At 47.1% G+C, this 18,977-nt stretch overlaps 2 protein-coding genes across 3 annotated transcripts in view; one reads left to right on the top strand and one right to left on the bottom strand.

Moving 5' to 3' along the window:
- Nucleotides 1-4,590, bottom strand: part of POLG2 (DNA polymerase gamma 2, accessory subunit) — a 57,351-nt gene extending 52,761 nt beyond the window's left edge. Inside the window, exons 1-2 of the mRNA XM_078779347.1 lie at nt 4,474-4,590; nt 4,197-4,313 (exon numbers count right to left, since the gene is read on the bottom strand). The gene's annotated coding sequence lies outside the window, so the exon portion shown is untranslated. The remainder of the gene's footprint in view (nt 1-4,196; nt 4,314-4,473) is intronic.
- A 746-nt stretch (nt 4,591-5,336) lies between these two features.
- LOC137416815 (diacylglycerol lipase-beta) overlaps nt 5,337-18,977 on the top strand; it is an 89,987-nt gene continuing 76,346 nt past the window's right edge. The window contains exons 1-4 of one of the 2 annotated variants that reach the window (XM_078779334.1): nt 5,337-5,455; nt 5,560-5,731; nt 12,616-12,770; nt 14,857-15,037. In XM_078779334.1, coding sequence (XP_078635460.1) covers nt 5,637-5,731; nt 12,616-12,770; nt 14,857-15,037 — 431 coding nt within the window. In that variant the 5' untranslated portion in view covers nt 5,337-5,455; nt 5,560-5,636. Of the gene's footprint in view, nt 5,456-5,555; nt 5,732-12,615; nt 12,771-14,856; nt 15,038-18,977 lie in introns of both variants that reach the window. The other variant, XM_078779333.1, reaches the window with a different exon arrangement.

The raw sequence follows: 18,977 nt of genomic DNA, 5'->3' as shown, positions 1-18,977 counted from the left end.
TCTGCGCGCACGGGCTGCTGGTCGACGTCAAACGGCATCGCCTTGTCAACGCCGAGACCTTCAGCTCCTAGGCATGTACGATGAGCAGCTCCGCGCCGACCGAACTGGCATGCGCCCTCCCGACGGCGAACGAGTTCGCTCGCCTGCTCGCGGAATTCCCGGCCCTCACGCGGCCGACGTTTTCGGCCGTCACAGTGCGACATGGGATCGAGCACCACATACCCACTACGGGCCCGCCGGTCTACACCAAAACCCGCCGCCTCGACCCGGCCAAGCTCGCCGTGGCCAAAGCCGAGTTCGACGCGTTGGAGCACCTTGGCATCGTGCGGCGCTCCGATAACGCGTGGGCCTCACCACTGCACATCGTGCCAAAGCCGGGGGGCGGGTGGCGCCCGTGTGGCGACTACCGCCGCCTCAACGACGCTACCACCCCCGACAGGTATCCGATCCCGTACATCCAAGACTTTTCCACCCGTTTGGCGGGACGGGTTATTTTTTCAAAAATTGACCTGATACGGGGATACCACCAGGTACCTGCCAGGCCGGCCGACGTCCCAAAGACGGCCGTCATCACGCTGTTCGGCCTGTTCGAATTTTTGAGGATGCCGTTTGGCTTCAAGAACGCGGCCCAGGCGTTCCAACGCTTGATGGACAGCGTACTGCACGACCTGCCATTTCTTTTCGTCTATCTGGACGACATCCTCGTCGCCAGCACGTCCCGAGCCGAGCACCTCCTCCACCTCCGAACGCTGTTCGGACGCCTCAGCGAGCACGGCTTAATTGTCAACCCGGCCAAATGCCACTTCGGCACGACGACCGTTGACTTTTTGGGCCACCGCATCACCAAGACCGGGGCCGTGCCGCTGCCGACCAAGGTCGAGGCTATCACCAAGTTTCCGCGTCCCCGCTCCATCAAGGCCCTCCAAGAGTTCCTCGGCATGGTGAATTTTTATCACCGATTCGTGCCCCGCGCTGCTCAGCTCATGCGGCCCCTTTACGAAGCCCTCCGGGGCAAGCCGGCCAAGCATGACATCGTCTGGTCCGCGGCCATGGACGCGGCATTCACGAGCGCGAAGCGGGCCCTCGCCGACGCAACGCTGCTGGCTCACCCGGTGCTCAACGCTCCCATCGCCCTCACTACGGACGCCTCCAACGACGCGGTGGGCGCCGTCCATGAACAATGGGTGAACGGGGTTTGGCAGCCACTCGGTTTTTTCAGCCGGCAACTCCGGCCGAACGAGTTAAAATACAGCACGTTTGACCGCGAGCTCCTTGATCTATTCCTGGCCGTTCGCCATTTCCGCCACCTCCTGGAGGGCCGCCCGTTCACGGCTTTCGTCGACCACAAGCCATTTGTTTACGCAATGGCCAAAGTCACGGAGCCGTGGTCGGCCCGCCAGCAGCGCCACCTCTCCGCCATGTCGGAATTTACCACGGACATCCGGCACGTCGCCGGCAAAGACAACGCCGTGGCCGACTGTCTTTCTCGGGCCAGCGCGAACGCGGTCCACCTCGGCATGGACTTCGCGCTCATGGCGGCCGACCAAACCACTGACACCGCGGTGCAGGCCCTCCGGGCGGCGGACACGGGCCTCCGCCTGGCCGACATCCCCTTCGCGGACACCGTCCTGCTCTGCGACGTCTCCCAAGGACAGCCTCGCCACATCGTGCCCGTTACCTGGCAGCGCCGCATCTTCAGCTCCATCCACGGCCTTTCTCACCCGGGCCGGAAAGCTTCTCAGAAGCTGGTGTCAGCACGTTTCGTCTGGCACGGCCTTCGACGGGACGTCCGCAACTGGGCCAACGCCTGCACGGCCTGCCAGCGGGCCAAGGTCCACCGCCACACCCAGGCCCCGCTGGCACCTTTCACCGTGCCCGAACGGCGTTTCAACCACGTCAACGTGGACCTGGTTGGCCCCCTTCCCCCTTCGCCGGGTTTCACACACCTGCTCACCATGGTGGACAGGACCACCAGGTGGCCGGAGGCCGTTCCCCTCATTTCCACCACCACCACCGCCGACGTGGCACAGGCTTTCATCGCCACCTGGGTCGCCCGTTTCGGCGCACCGGCAGACATCTCTTCGGACGGCGGTCCGCAGTTCACCTCCGAGCTGTGGGGCGCGGTCGCCCGCAACCTGGGAGTCCAGCTCCACCGTACCACGGCCTACCACCCCCAAGCCAATGGGTTGTGCGAGCGTTTTCACCGCTCCATGAAGGCTGCGCTCATGGCCGGCCTTCAGGACGGTTGGGCCGACCGGCTGCCGTGGGTCCTTTTGGGCCTCCACACGGCCCCCAAGGAGGACCTCCAGGCGTCCACCGCCGAGCTCGTCTACGGCCAGCCGCTCCGCGTCCCGGGCGAGTTCGTGCCCGACGCTACCAGTCCCTGGTCCGCAGCTCACCAGCGCTCGGACCTCCAGGAGGCCGGCCGCCCGACGATTTGCCCCCGTGCCTACGTCCCGCCACGGTGGCCCCCAGTCCTACGTCCCCCCAGCGCTTCGCACAGCGGAGTACATCTTTGTGCGTCATGACGCACACCGGGGGCCACTCCGACCGCCGTACGACGGGCCCTTCCGGGTCCTGCGACGGGACAAGTCATTCGTCATCGACTTTGGCGGCCGGTCGGACCGGATTTCAGTGGACCGCCTCAAACCGGCGCACGTGGACGTCGACCAACCACCACGGTTGGCCCTTCCTCCACGGCCAGGCCGCCCCCCGTCCACAGTTCCCCCCGCTCGACCACCCACCACCACATCGGACTCCCCCCCCCCCCCCCCCCCCCCCCACGACCCTCCAGGGGTCGCTTCGGCCGGGTCATCAGGACCCCCCTTAAATTGACCCTGCCGGTGCAAGTCAATTCTGGAGAGGCGTGTGTAGCGGTTACCGCTGGGTGTACACAACCACCTTGCACCTACCAAGGACGCGACCAGGGAGCAATCACCATGCCGGGCTCGTCCAGGCCGCCCGGACAGGCCCAGACGCGCCTCTCCCGGGCATGCCCGGACTCGCTGTTCCCGGGCTTGCCCGAGCCTCCCGGGCACGCCCGCTCTCGCCTTTCCAGGGCTCGCCCAGGACGCCCGGGCACGCCCGCTCTCGCCTTTCCAGGGCTCGCCCAGGACGCCCGGGCATGCCCGCTCTCGCCTTTCCAGGGCTCGCCCAGGACGCCCGGGCATGCCCGCTCTCGCCTTTCCAGGGCTCACCCAGGATGCCCGGGCAGGTCCAGACTCGCCTTTCCAGGACTCGCCCTTGACGCCCGGGCATGCCCGGTCTCGCTTTTCCCGGGCAAACGCTCCGGCATAATGTGTATATATATTGCTGCCCGATAAACGGGCTTTTCAGAGTACCCGAGTTTGATACGTGCAATAAAGCAACTCGGACGAATTTCCGTCTTTGGTCGCGTCAATCCTTCCTACTCGCGTTGGAGCATAGCTCCTTCACTACCAAGTAACGGACTAAAGTTACTAAAGTAGATTTACTAAAAGGTTACTCAATTGGCAGCCGTACTTTAGAAATGGTCATACTAAACACTGCCCAGAAACCCTTTTTGTTAAATAAGCAACTGAACACTCTTATAGCAGTCGGGATTGCTGCCAAGCTCAAGTCCGCAATTTAAATTTTTAAATTTCGCTCAGGTTAAGAGATTGTGGAGCTTAGGGCCTGTCGCATTTTACTCGTAATTAAATAAAGGCACGAACACCACCCGGAGACGTCCGGAAGTGTACCGAGACTTGAGTTTTCCAAACTCTCATATTCTATGGCGTTCCCTTTCCTTCCACTCCCCACACGCTCACCTCCTCCCAAACCCCCCTCCACTCATACAACTCTCCGAACGGTGCTTAGTGTGACTGTGACCCTTTAGAAATTGTGGGTGGAGTCAAGTGAACTGTCCAATCAATAAGGACTCACAGAACGAAAACACCTCCCTTTTTGGGGGGCGGTGTATATGCAACGAAGCGCTGCCTCGCATGCTCCCGGAAGTTTGTTTCACAATGTAAATATGATCGGCCTGAACTGCATGAAAATCAAAATGATGGTGGGCGGAGCTACTAATGACGTCATAGTGGGTGGAGTCAGGCCAGCTATTCAACCAATGGGCGGAAAGAGAAACAGACAAAAAACTGCCGCTACTTTAATATATCGATGACAAAATCATGGTGTCCAGTCATCATACAGTTTATTGACTTACACTGAATACATACCAGGGAAGAGCGAAGACCTGAGATGAAACGCGCGATCCGTATTTAAAAGCTCCGCACCTTCGCTGCTCCCCTTCCCCAGGTTGTCCCCTGAAACTTGTGGGAAAGTATTTTCAAGACCTGAAACGAGCGTAGAATTCTCCACACCAAACACCTGTTCTCGGGACGTCATCTCAGCTTTCCACCAAGCGTTTGCCAGGTTTCTCCTCAGATCCACGCCGAGCGGCCCGAAAGTGCACCCACCTACCCCGAAGTGGGACAACCCCGGCGCACCACTCACCATCTTCGGTCCGTACACAAAGTGCCGAGCTCGACACAAATCCCAAAATGTCTGTGGCTCGATCTCTGCCGCGCCTGAAGAGCACAAGGAAGCCCAACTGGGTCCGGCTCTCGGCGGCGATATCCCACGACAGTGCCGAGTGTCATACAGATGACGCAACCACCGCATGGAATTCACAACTCACTCCAGTACTTATTTACCTTATACCAACCAACAGCGGTGTTTAACTTTACTTTACTTTACCCCTGGACAGAAAAGCTCAAGCACAAGTTCCACACGTGAGTTACTGTTGGGACCTGCAAGCGGAAACCGCGCTTGAGTTGAAGCATCAATTTCGTCACTCATTATAAAATAGTAGAAAACAATAAAACACAAAAAATAATATTAAATAGATTTCTCAACAGCCGAAGTAACATCATTGATAGGCCTAAAGTAATAGATTGAAAAAAAAATACAAACTAAATAGGACACGAACTACGCCGACATGGTCACATAGCATTTAATAAAAAAATGAACATCGCAATCCTCGTGCAATTAAAAAAAAATTGCAATCAAATTAAATCTTTCACTTTCCTGGTAATTAATTGTCTGCTTGATTAGAATTTACTTTGATTTTTTGTTTTTATAATGAGCATCATGTGATATCACTATAATACCGTACGGTACTATTATTATTAGTATTACTATTAGTCAGCCACTGGGCACGACTCCCACGCTGTCTTCGGTTTATAAATGTTACCAACTGTTTATTAAAGGTTTTTAGGCTTTTAAGTATAATATATCAATGGATTTAACAAATGCCATATCATGGCTTTGAATGGGATGCCACAACAGGAAATACCACCAACAAACATATTTATGTGGAAGAAGAAGAAGATTCTCATGAAGAAGAGGAAGCGGGAGAAAAACGAAATGAAACGCTTAAAATAAATAATGAAATAAATCAATATATAGAAGGCAAGGCAGTGAGAAAGCCCTCATGGTACAATATAGAAATAACGATAAACACCATGGTTTTATTAATAGTAATGACAAAATTTATGAATATTGTTTATAGAGCGAGCGTGTTCCCTCGGTTGAAGGAAGAGAGGGGATTTCCTCTCCGTCCTGTCACCCGGAGGAGTTGAAGACAGATTGTGGGCCGACGTGGACTTGCGGCCAGGATGCCCGGACTCCGAGCGTTCGGCCGGCGCTGGGGCGTCGCCTCCGACGATCTCGTATTTCCAGGGATTGCTGAAATCGTTGCTCGATTAGTGCTGTGAGTTTCACCTGAGGGTCAGATTGATTTATCCGTGCGTGCTTGATCGAACCCGATGTCTGAAGGTGGTTGTGGTTGTGGTTGTGGTTGATGGCTATGGGATGGGATGATGTGATGTGGTTGAATACCTATGAATACAATGGTGGTTGTGGTTGTGGTTGTATACCTATGAATATGAATTTGAATATGATGGTGGTTGTGGTTGTGTACCTTCGATTATGAATATGATGGTGGTTGTGGTTGATGGCTTTGGGATGGGATGACGTGTTGTGGTTGAATACCTATGAATACAATGGTGGTTGTGGTTTTATACCTTTGAATATGAATATGATGGTGGTTGTGGTTGTGGTGAATGGCTTTGAATATGATGGTGGTTGTGGTTGTGGTGAATGGCTTTGAATATGATGGTGGTTGTGGTTGTGGTGAATGGCTTTGAATATGATGGTGGTTGTGGTTGTGGTGAATGGCTTTGAATATGATGGTGGTTGTGGTTGTGGTGAATGGCTTTGAATATGATGGTGGTTGTGGTTGATGGCTTTGGGATGGGATGACGTGTTGTGGTTGAATACCTATGAATACAATCGTGATTGTGGTTGTGGGTAATGGCTTTGATTATGAATATGATGGTGGTTGTAGTTGATGGCTTTGGGATGGGATGACGTGTTGTGGTTGTATACCTATGAATACAATCGTGGTTGTGGTTGTATACCAATCAATATGATGGTAGTGTTTTGGTTGTATACCTCTTTTTTTTTTTTCTTTTTTTTTTTTTGTTTGTTTGTTTGTTTGTTGTTGTTGTTTTTAATGGATATCGCCCCAGACAAGGCATACAGCCACTCTAGGTAAGGGGCGAAGAGAAAGTTAGAAAAATATAAGGATAAAGCAAAACAAAAAGAAAAGAACTCCAAGACACCGGAAGTAGCAGAGGTCAGGTAAAATGTGATTATACTTCAAAGATGTAGGATTTATGAATTGACATTCCTCTTAAAAGCGTGTAGATCGTAGGATAATGGGAAACTTGTTAAAGGTAGTGAATTCCAGAGCGAGACAGCACAAGGGATAAAACTGTCTGCATAGCCTTTCGTTCTGCATCATGGATCAGTTATTGTGTATGGGTGAGCGGGGATGGCAAACCGAGTCTTGAGTCCAAACACTCGTATGGGAGGAACAAAGTTAGAAATTCCAACAGAACATTTGCCATGAAAATATCTGCAGAACAAACCAAGAGTGGCAATCGTCCTACGGTGAGTGTGGTTGAAGAGTTGGACCCATCTCCACACCAACCAGGTTAACTATGCGTTTCTGGAGCCGATCAAGTAAAGATAAGTGGCAGGCTGGTGCCCCAGCCCAAATGTGATGACAGTACTCAATGAGGGAACGTATAGTTGCCTTATACAGGTACAAAATGGCCTCAGGAGGTAAATACCTTTGCGCTCGATAAAGACAACCAACTCGCTTGAAAGCACTCTTAGCAATACCAGAAATGTATTTATACCAACGGAGGTTAGAAGACATCCAAGAAGCTGAAGCTCCGATGATTCTGTTAAGGTTGAAGACCCCCATGTGCACAGAAGGGAAACACCTGTTTCTAGAAAGAGATATGGACAACAGTTTAGTTTTCTTTGCATTGAAGGTTACCAGCCAGTCGTGCCCCCACTTCAAGACATTCTCCAAATCATTGTCCAGAGAAACTCCGACCTCAATACGAGTGGCATTGAGTGAATCAGCAGATGTTCGGTAGAGTGAGGAATCATCAGCATACATGGCTAGCTGAGATGGACCATTATCAGGAAGATCATTGATATAAACAAGGAACAATGTGGGAGTTTTGGGACCAAGGACAGAACCCTGTGGAACACCAGAATTGATGGAGCAAGTAGGAGAAGATTGACCCTCAAGTACCACCTTCATCTTGCGATTTGTAAGGAAAGCTGAGATGATTGCATGCATCACTCCAGATACACCATGTGACTGAAGCTGGTGGAGCAGACCCCTGTGCCAACTTCATCAAAGGCTTTTGAGATATCCAAAGCAATGAATCGAGCTTCACCCTTGAGCTCCAATGCTCTGTTTATATGATCCGTAATGAAGGATAGCAGATCACCAGTAGAGCTAGAATAGCGAAGGCAATACTGGTAGTCAGTGAGAAGTTCATTGTCCTCCAGATGGCAGGGAAGTTGTTCATTGATGAAGCATTCAAATACCTGACTTTTTACAGGAAGCAGGCTGATGGGGTGATAGTTACTTGGTTCAGAATGCTCACCGGCACCCTTGAAAACAGGGACAACAGAAGCCACTTTCTATTATTAAGGAAACACTGAAGCAGACAAGCACATGTTGAATAGCTTGGCAAGAATCGATGACAGTTCGGGACAACACATCTTCAATACAATCGGTGATTCCATCAGGACCAGTTGCTTTTGAGGAGTCTCGGGTACGAATAATTCTGGCAATCTTCTTAGGAATGATAACCTATTAATATGATGGTATTTGATTGTCATGGATCATGTACCTGTGGTTGTTATGGTTGTATATTGTCCTGTCGCTGGCGATTATGACCACCGGTGACGGATAGGCAAAACAGTTTTTTCTTCCGATTCGACCTCCAGAATTTTTGGTGGTTATTGCGCGCCATGGAGAAGAGGAAAAAGTTGTTTCCTGGGTTTGTTGATCTGGAGAAAGCATTCGACAGGGTTCCACGTGAAGTAGTGACATGGGCATTGAGGAAGTTAGGAGTGGAGGAATGGTTGATCAGAGTAGTGATGGCAATGTACGAGAGAGCGCGCACAGCTGTAAGGACGAAGGACGGGAAGAGTGGTGAGTTTGAGGTGAAGGTGGGAGTGCTTCAGGGATTGGTACTAAGTCCACTACTATTTGTAGTTGTGATGGAGGTGCTGGCTCAGAACGTAAAGTAGGGTTTACCGTGGGAGTTGCTGTATGCAGATGATCTGGTGTTGATTGCGGAGAGTATGGATGGACTGAAGGAGAAGATGAACAAGTGGAGGGAATGTATGGAAACAAAAGGTCTGGAGGTGAATATCGGAAAGACGAAGGTGATGGCAAGTGGTAAAGCATGTGCTGAGGTGGAAAGAACTGGGAAATGGACGTGCGCTGTGTGCAGGAAGGGTGTTGGAGTGAACTCCATTCAATGTACAATGTGCTCTGAGTGGGTTTCATCAAAAATGTAGTGGTCTGAGGGAGGTCATTAACCAGTGTGACAGCTACATTCAAGTGTAAGGTGTGCACAGAGGGAGCTGCAGATGGAGGAAATGTTGAGTTGGATCTTGGAGACTGTGTGAAGCTGGAAGGTGTGAAAACATTTTGCTACCTAGGAGACATGCTGAATGGAGAAGGTGGATCAGACTCGGCGACGGTTGCTGGAGTGAGATGTGCATGGAAGAAGTTTCGGGAACTGAGTGGCGTGCTGATGTTGAGGGGAGTGTCGTTGAAACTGAAGGGAAATGTGTATGCTGCATGTGTGAGAAGTGTTATGATTGATTCGAGCAAGCCATGGGTAATGAACGTAGAGCAGCAACGAAGGCTGGAAAGGGTGGATATGCGAATGGTTCGGTGGATGTGCGGAGTATCGTTGAGAGAGAGGAAGACAAATGATGAATTGCGAAAGATGATGGGAATAGAGCCTGTGGTGGATGCCGTGAAGAGAAACAGGTTGAGATGGTTTGGTCATGTGTTGAGGAAGGATGAAAGTGACTGGGTGAGAAGAGTGATGGAAATGAATGTAGACAGCAGTAGAGGATGGGGAAGACCGAGAAAGACTTGGCTAAAGGTGGTGGAAGAATAAATGCGGGCAAGGGGTTAACAAGGGAAGATGCAGAAAATAGGGCAAAATGGAGAAGATTGTCATGGGGCCCGCAAGGCTAACCCCTGCTTTAGCAGGGAAAATGGCCTTAAAATGCTTGTTGTTGTTGTTGTTGTTGTTGTTGTTGTTGTTGGTGTTGTTTTATTGCACGCACGAGATGGAAGCTGCGATACCTTTACCTTTAAACGGAACACACAGGTTTATTCCAAAACCACAAAACATGTACACACCACAGTAAATTCAACAAATAGGATTTCATGAAAATAAAGCAAGGGGTGAAATGAAATGTTGTGGTAAAAACTAAAATTCGAATTTGAGGGACCCTCCACATGCTGACTTGAACACACACACACAGGGAAAAGATAATAAAAATAAATTATCTTTGGCCAGCCGGTACTTATCGGTGCCGACTGGATCCTTTTTGAAGAGAGTGGTGATGACAAGGATTTGAGCCTCCCGCTCGGGAAGCGGACAAGATGGCCGTTGGAAAAACCCAAAAAAATTTGCACCTCTATATCTCTGAAAGCGCTGCATAAAAGAAATTGAGACATTGCTCATTGTAAAGAGCTCTCCATGTGGAATAACATATGTTAATGATGATGTCATAGGTGCCTCCATTATGACGTCATAATTCGACAAGTACAAAACTTCATCCGATTAAGATGAAATTTGTTGAGCATCATCTAGGGATAAATTGTGGAGAAAAAAAAATAACGACGTTATCGGTCACATGGTTCGGCCGCTATATTTGTTTTAACACAAAAGTCTTGAAAAAACGCTGAAAACACATCCTGGCGAGGGTCTGCAATCTCTGATTGCTCTTGTTTAAATTGCATTAAATATTTTGAACACTGTAGAATCAAACCTGAATCGAAACAAACCTGCAGTTTAGCGGTACATTTCCTCTGAAATTGGCAAATTGTTCTGACTCTTATACTGAGTAAGCGTCGTTTTAGCCCAGTGAGCATTAGGTTAGGACCTAGAAGAAATTAGTAGAAAGTTGATTTTTTGCACAGAGCTTCAGAATACCATGTGGATGTCCACAATATAAAGTCCCACGAGTCCCACCTTGTGGCATTTTCGTGCCACAATTCGTGCCACAAAACTCTGCCAAAATTTAAATAATTCTCATATCCGAATCCATATTCAGATATTCACCAAAATCTAATCTATTTATCCTTGTCACACATCCAATGAAACTTGGTCCACCAAGTTTTGTCCAAATCCATCCACAACGTTTTGAGATATCCTGATATGTAACGTTTTTGGCCCAATCTCCCAATGATGAAGAATCACTTTAAAAATTCTACTAGCCGGATCCGAATCTTCACCAAAATCTAATCATTTCGTCCTTGTGACAAACGCTAAAACTCTGCCAAATTTCGTCCGAATCCGTCCACAACCTTTTGAGATATTTTGTTCACAAACAGACAGGGGTGAAAACATGACCTCCAATCCTCCATACACCTTTGGAGGCGGAGGTAATAAAATAAAAAAAAACACCTTTAGAGGCCATTTTTCCCCGCAAGCGGGGGTTGGCCTTTTTCGGGAACCGTGGTTGTTGTTGTTTTTCGGTCCCCTTTTTGAAGCAATGTTTTACGGCCGGATGCCCTTCCTGACGCCAACCCTTTTTGCCGCCTTTAACGACAAACAGGGAATATACCAGTGAACTGGTCCTCAAATTAGCCGACCTCGGAAGGATGACAGGCTGAGTCAACCCCCCTGGCGTTAATTCAGCGATCGACCGGGATTCGAACCCAGGATCCTAGGATCCTAAGCTGACACCCTAGCCGCTAGCCCAACACCAGGGTTAACAGCAGCATGGGGGTAACAGCAGCAATTTTGAGGGACGGTGGGACGATGCCTGTAGACAGGGAGGAGGTAATGAAGGGTGGAAAAATATAGGAATACAGTACTCTCGGAGAGGGTTTGCACTGAATGCAATATTAAAAGGTCGTGATATTTTGCAAAAGCTGTGTTACAATGCCTACATTATGTGAAAGCTAATAATGAGGTGATATTTTAATGAGAAATGTTTCAAAGAGAATGCATATATCACGTCCTGGGTTACAAATCCTTTTATCAAGGTGAATAAACTTTTCGATACGTCGACAATTTGTGTTCAATTATCCTTACTTTAAAGCTTCGGGAAGATATTTTTTTAGTTTTCAAAGTGATTCGCCATAATTGAGATATAGGGCCAAAAAATACATATAGCACAATGTTTTAAAAGGTATGGACGGATTTGGACAACATTTGGAGGAGGAGTTGGTTAGGTGACGAGAACAAGCCGACTTTGAATTTTGAAAATGCCACAAGGTGGGACTCGTGGGACTTTGTACTGTGGGTATCCACATGACATTCTGGAGCTCTGTGCAAAAAATCAGCTTTCTACTAATTTCTTCTAGGTTTCCCCTTCATTTTTGGCTAATGCTCCTGGGCTATTTCTTCAGTCTATCCGTCTGGCAGTCAAACAAAGTTGAAACTCATTCCAAACAGGACACTTTCTGTTTTTAAAGTCTTCATGGTATGACTCTGCTGAGGTTTAAACTGTCAGACTCGGAGCCGATGCTTTAACCATTACACCATCGATTCTGGTTCCTTGGAAATGCACCACCGGGTTTTGTAAGTTCTTTGCTCATTTATAAGCCTTAATTTATGTTTATATGTTTTGCTTGTGCCATATGATGTGGCTTTTATGATGTTACTTCCTCCCCCAAGATTATTGATGTGAAATGTTTCATTTAAAGGATATTTTATGGTATATTTGCCAAATTTTGTTCTTCTGCTTAATTATTCCCGTTAGACCCTCGTCTGTTTCTAGCATTCTTACCTTTGACCATTCTTACCTCTAGCATTCCTACCTTCTAGCATTGTTACCTTTGACCATTCTTACCTCTAGCATTCCTACCTTCTAGCATTGTTACCTTTGACCATTCTTACCTCTAGCATTCCTACCTTCTAGCATTGTTACCTTTGTTTTTGTTTTTTATTGCATCTCAAATTCTACAAAATCAGGTTTGTATTGTGATGGTCACGATGTGTCGTTTTCTGTTTGTCCCAGGTGGATCATCATTGCTGTGTTTTACGGACGCTACAAGTTGGACCTCATGCTGTGCACGAGCGGTGCATTAGTGCGCCATTTCTTTTTTGGTCTCCTCCTAATTGTGGCTGCAATTATTGTGATCCTTGCATCGGTTGTGTATACCAGCATGAAGGGTAACACTGTGCTTTATTCTCTTGTGTGCGAAATTGTGGGTAGACTGGCTGTGCATTGTGTTGTGGATGTGAGATACCAAGCCAGTGAATTGGCTGAGGTGCATAACTATGTCGACGAGAACGGCACTCGGTACAGCAAATACCTCCACCAGGTGAACAGTGTACATTTTGTATCCACTGATGGGCCGGATCTGGATCTACACCTGAACCAAAATCAAATTTGCTTATTATTGTCACCTAACCAACTCATCCACCAAGTTTTGTTCATATCCAGCGACACATTTTTGAAATATGCCATATATATTTTTTGGCCCCATCTCTCAATGGTGAAGAATTCATGTCGTTCTCACTTCAATCATTCGTATGCCTTGCCCATTATTACCTCATGGGCTCTCGCATGTACATCCACGATCTCCTCTACACATGTTGATTCCTTCTTGTTCTTTCTCATTCACTTCCGGCAATTGCTCGTTTTTGTCTTGGTCTTAGTTTCCTCCTTGCTTATGTCCATTCCCAAGCCTGGTGTTGTCTTGGCGGTTATGGTGCCGGCTTGGGATCCGAGGATCCTGGGTTCGAATCCCGGTCGATCGCTGCATTAACGCCAGGGGGGTTGACTCCGCCTGTCATCCTTCCGAGGTCGGAAAATTGAGTACCAGCTCACTGGTAATTCCCTGTGTGTCGCAAAAGGCGACTAACATGGTTGGTGGCAGGAAGGACATCCAGCCGGAAAACATTGCTTCAAAGAGGGGACCACGGTGCCCGAAAAAGGCCAACCCCTGCTCTGCGGGGAAAAATAGCCTCTAAAGGTGGTTCTTCTTCTTCCTCAATGCTGAAGAATCACATGGAAATTAAAAAATTCTCGTATCTGGTTTGGGGTCTTCACCAAAATCGAAACACTTCGTCCTTGTCACGCACCCAAACTGTTCCCCAAATTTTATCTGGATACATCCACAACTTTGAGATATCGTGCTCGCAGACAAGCAAGCAAGCAATCAAACAGACAGACGGGGGTGAAAACATAATCTCTGTCTACCTTCGGTGGTGGAGGTGAATATAATTAGATTTTAAGGAACATAATAGTTTCTCCTAAAGCCTGGTGATGGCTTAGCGGTTAGGGTGCCGGCTTGGGATCCTAGGATTCTGAGTTCGAATCCCGGTCGATCACTGAATTAACACCAGGGGGGTTGACTCAGCCTGTCATCCTTCCGAGGTCGGCAAATTGAGTACCAGCTTGCTGGGATGAATGATCCCGGTGTGTACCCCGGTTTAGAATAGGTGCACCGTATCCCTGCTCATCGTAAGAGGTGACCAAGGGTTGGTGTCAGGAAGGCATCCGGCCATAAAAACTGCCTCAAAAAGGGAACCATGAGGTCATGGGGCCCGCAAGGCTAACCCCCGCCTTAGCGGGGAAAAATGGCCTCAAAACGATCATTCATTCATTCTTCCTCTCTCTCAACGATACTCCGCACATCCACCGAACCATTCGCATTTCCACCCTCTCCAGCCTTCGTTGCTGCTCTACGTTCATTACCCATGTCTCGCTCCCATAAATCATAACACTTCTCACACATGCAGCATACACCTTTCCCTTCAGCTTCAACGACACTCCCCTCATCATCAGCACGCCACTCAGTTCCCGAAACTTCTTCCATGCACATCTCACTCTAGCAACCGTTGCCGAGTCTGATCCACCTTCTCCATTCAACGTGTCTCCTAGGTAGCAAAATGTTTTCACACCTTCCAGCTTCACGCCGTCTTCAAGACTTCAAGTCTTCCACACACACATGCAAATATAGATTACCAGTTAGCAATGAGTGCCTGGCTGATTGACTCAAACTAAATAGATGTGAGAAATCATTATTTGTTGAACCGGCAATGTGTTTATTTATCAGTCATTAATATATTGACGTGTCTCAAAGAATTGACTAGTTTGTAGCAGAAACTCTTCAGTATAATGGTTATTTGCAAGGACACATATTTACCTGACCACCTTTGTGAAATATTTATATGGACACTTTTATCAGATTGAACAAAGAACACTTCGAATGTCATGCAAATTGACTTGAATGCTTGTTTATTTTGCCAGGTACCATCAACAATCCACATCCTCGCAGGCGGATGCCATTGCTGATATACTTGAGGACGGTGCTCTATGTACCCGAATTCACATGGCTGCTCTTGGGGCTCTCCTGGGTTTTTGAGGTTCAGAGGAAACCCGACTGTGCCGAGAATACAGTTGGAGCAATGCAGGCATCTCTTGCGCTCAGGTATCTGATGAGAATAAAACCGAATTGCTGAAAAGTAATCATGGAGTCTGTGGAGCCAACAAAACTTGTGCAGTGTTTGAGCGATTGTACTACCTCTTCTTTCTGTCTCTGCCCTCATCTTTTAACATGATATGAAGCTTTGGTGATTGTAGCCCATTCCGCAAGCAGCGGGAGACGGGGTTTTGCAATCACTTCTGCAAGTCTGTCTGTGTGTCTGTCTGGGCCTTAACCTTTTTACCATTTGAGCTATTGTCATCAAATTTTCAACAGTTTTATTTTGAGAATATGTAGAAGAAAAAATCAATAACTTGGTCAAAAGGTCAAAGGTCAACATCACATGAAATCATCAATCTTCATGCAATTGCCCTGAAATTTCAAGAATTTGCATATTGGATCACTGAATTGGTTTACCAATCAAAAGCTAGAAGCCGGTCAAAGGTCAAGGTGGCATAGAATCATCAATTTTCATCCGATTGACCTGAAATTTTAAGAGTTTGCATTTGATGTCACTGAATTGGTTCTCCAATAAAATGCTAGAAGCTGATTGTTTTGAGCTCAAAAGTTAAGGTCACAAAATCGTCAATTTTAGCTCACCTGGAAAGAAGTTCAGGGGAGCTTATGCGATGGCGCGTCGTCAGTCCGTCCGTCCATAAACACTTGCAACTTATTCTCCGAAACCGCTGAAGAGATTGTGACCAAATTTGGCACAAATGATATTTGTTATGTTGTGACTAAAGTTTGTTCACGGCATTAAAAAAATTGGGGTCTACCAGGGGTCAAAGTGGATCCAGGTTTGGCCCCCCTCCCTCCCCCCAAAATAGAAATTTGCTTTTTCCTCTGAAAATACACACACTATTTCGATGAAACTTTACCACAACCTTCATCAACCGTGATGTACCAATGTTTGTTCACTGCATTTAAAAAATCGAGTCCTGAGGGGGTCTACTGGTCGGGGGCTGGGGGGCGAGGGGGGGGGGGGATTGCCCCCCAAAATAGGTATTTTTTGTTTGTTTAAAGTCTTATGATTATGTTGGTATGGTTCTATCTGCTGCCCTGTCTTCTAGTTATTTTTTTTTTGCTGTTTTCCATGTTTAGCATGCGGAAGAAGTCCGAATACAAAGCAGACATGGACGGGCTTTGCATTTTCGGATGCTTTCTAGTTCATTACTTGTAAAAATCGAAAAATTTTCAAATATATTTGTTGGTCTTGTGCATTATTCTGTCTGTTTGTCTGTCAATCACCGACAGGTCACAATTTCAAACTGATCTTTACAAAACTTCACCAAAATGTAGAGGTAGTAATGAGGAAGAAGCCTATTGATTTTGAGGTCAAAAGGTCAACAAAGGCCAAAGGATAACAATTTAAAGTGGAATTTCTAAAATCCTCAATTTTCATCAGATTGACTTGAAACTTGAAGATGATTTGCATATCATGCCACAGAATTCAAGAACCAATTATTTTTGAGGCCTAAAGGTGAAAAAGTCAAGATAGACCAAAGGTCAGCAACTTGTTTTAGGGATTTCACAAGTATCGTGCTATGCTTGACGTATTTCTTATTCCTTTCCTACTTTTAATTAAATTCCCTCTTCCTCGTGCTGTTCTTTAATCTGCTCATCTGTTGACACCCATTTAATTAATATATATATATATATATATATATATATATATATATATATATATATATATATATATATATATATATATATATATATATATATATATATATATATATATATACTAGCAGAAGTACTCGGCATTGCCGGGTGGGGGAGGGGAGGGGAGGGGTAGGGGAACGGGGGGGAGGGGAGAAGAGGGGGGAGGGGAGGGGTAGGGGGGAGTCAAGTCAGAAGTCATTGTCGTCAATTGAATGTTTCACTCTCTGTCACATGCCGTTGGGCCCATGTCAATCGGATGAAGTTGAAAAATTAACGTTACGAAGTTTCTCTGGGACGTACTGATTCCGAATATGAAGTTGAAAAATTAACGTTCCGAAATACGCTGATGACGTCATAATTTTAAAACGCGAACTTTTTTTAATTTTAAGGTGTGCTGTAGTTGCTCTGAGACGTACTGATTCCGAATATGCCTTTGGTTTTGCTCTGCGATGAGTAGTTCTCGAGTTATAAGAGGACAAACAAACAAACATACCTTACTGCTTTATGTATATATATATATATATATATATATATATATATATATATATATATATATAGTCTAGTAGGAAGACTAGGTCCCCCTGCACCCCCCGGAGATATACTTCTAATCAGTGTTTCTAGATTGGAAAAAATGTGTAGAAAATGACTAGCTATGGCCCCAAGCTGAAAAAATGTCCCACATACCATTTTTATGCAAATTACTGCTGCAAATTTTATGCAAAATTATGCAAATTTTATGCAAATTTTTGATGAGGAGTAGAGTTGAGGGGTCTTTGAGGGCTTCATCGAGGTGCTCTCGGTTGCAAGACTGGGTCATTCTGAGAAGCACAGCAGGGTCAGAGATCATGATGTTCTCCTCCTCAGTGAATCTCTCCATCAACAGCCTCTCCATTGCCTCACACACTGTTTTGAGGCAAAAGAGGGACTTTGCGTAGGCCTTTCCACTGAGAACACCTTTGAGAGATCCACTTGTTACTAGTTGTGCCTCAAAGAGAATCTCTGCATATCCAGAACCACGCATCTTGTGTCCAGTGAGCATCCCGATGTAGTTCATGGATGTGTGGAAGGGTCCAATCGTTACTACATGACTAGCAAATTCATTTGGCCAGCGCCAGATGATGGGAAGGGCTTTCATGCAGACACCCAGATCAAATGTATTCAGGACCCATCTCTGACCCACCTCAGCAGTTGCTGCCTCGGAACGCTTCAGTAGCTCACGAACAACTGCGTTGTCTGTGATCGGTCTGTGCCTGGTGCCTGCATGGCATGGCAATGGCCTGCAGCCTGTGCCTGGGCTAGGGGGTTTCACCTCTGCAACTGGTTCTCCCCCACCCAGCAAATCAACAGTCGACTACTGCACGCCTATCCACCAACCGATCACAGACAACGCAGTTGTTCGTGAGCTACTGAAGCGTTCCGAGGCAGCAACTGCTGAGGTGGGTCAGAGATGGGTCCTGAATACATTTGATCTGGGTGTCTGCATGAAAGCCCTTCCCATCATCTGGCGCTGGCCAAATGAATTTGCTAGTCATGTAGTAACGATTGGACCCTTCCACACATCCATGAACTACATCGGGATGCTCACTGGACACAAGATGCGTGGTTCTGGATATGCAGAGATTCTCTTTGAGGCACAACTAGTAACAAGTGGATCTCTCAAAGGTGTTCTCAGTGGAAAGGCCTACGCAAAGTCCCTCTTTTGCCTCAAAACAGTGTGTGAGGCAATGGAGAGGCTGTTGATGGAGAGATTCACTGAGGAGGAGAACATCATGATCTCTGACCCTGCTGTGCTTCTCAGAATGACCCAGTCTTGCAACCGAGAGCACCTCGATGAAGCCCTCAAAGACCCCTCAACTCTACTCCTCATCAAAAATTTGCATAAAATTTGCATAATTTTGCATAAAATTTGCAGCAGTAATTTGCATAAAAATGGTATGTGGGACATTTTTTCAGCTTGGGGCCATAGCTAGTCATTTTCTACACATTTTTTCCAATCTAGAAACACTGATTAGAAGTATATCTCCGGGGGGTGCAGGGGGACCTAGTCTTCCTACTAGACTAATATATATATATATATATATATATATATATATATATATATATATACACACACACACCACATGACCAAAAGTATGCGGACACCCCTTCTAATTGATGGATTTGGCTGTTTCAGCCACACCTATTGCTGACAGGTATATATAATCAAGCACACAGCCATGCAATCTTCATAGACAAACATTGGCAGTAGAATGGGCCGTACTGAAGAGCTCAGTGACTTTCAACG

The sequence above is a fragment of the Myxine glutinosa genome, chromosome 5, assembly GCF_964187855.1.
Source record: "Myxine glutinosa chromosome 5, kmMyxGlut1.1, whole genome shotgun sequence".
In the NCBI taxonomy this organism is placed as follows: Eukaryota; Metazoa; Chordata; class Myxini; order Myxiniformes; family Myxinidae; genus Myxine; species Myxine glutinosa.
The sequence above is the reverse complement of the archived record's forward strand: the minus strand, read 5'-3'. Positions and strand labels throughout refer to the sequence as shown.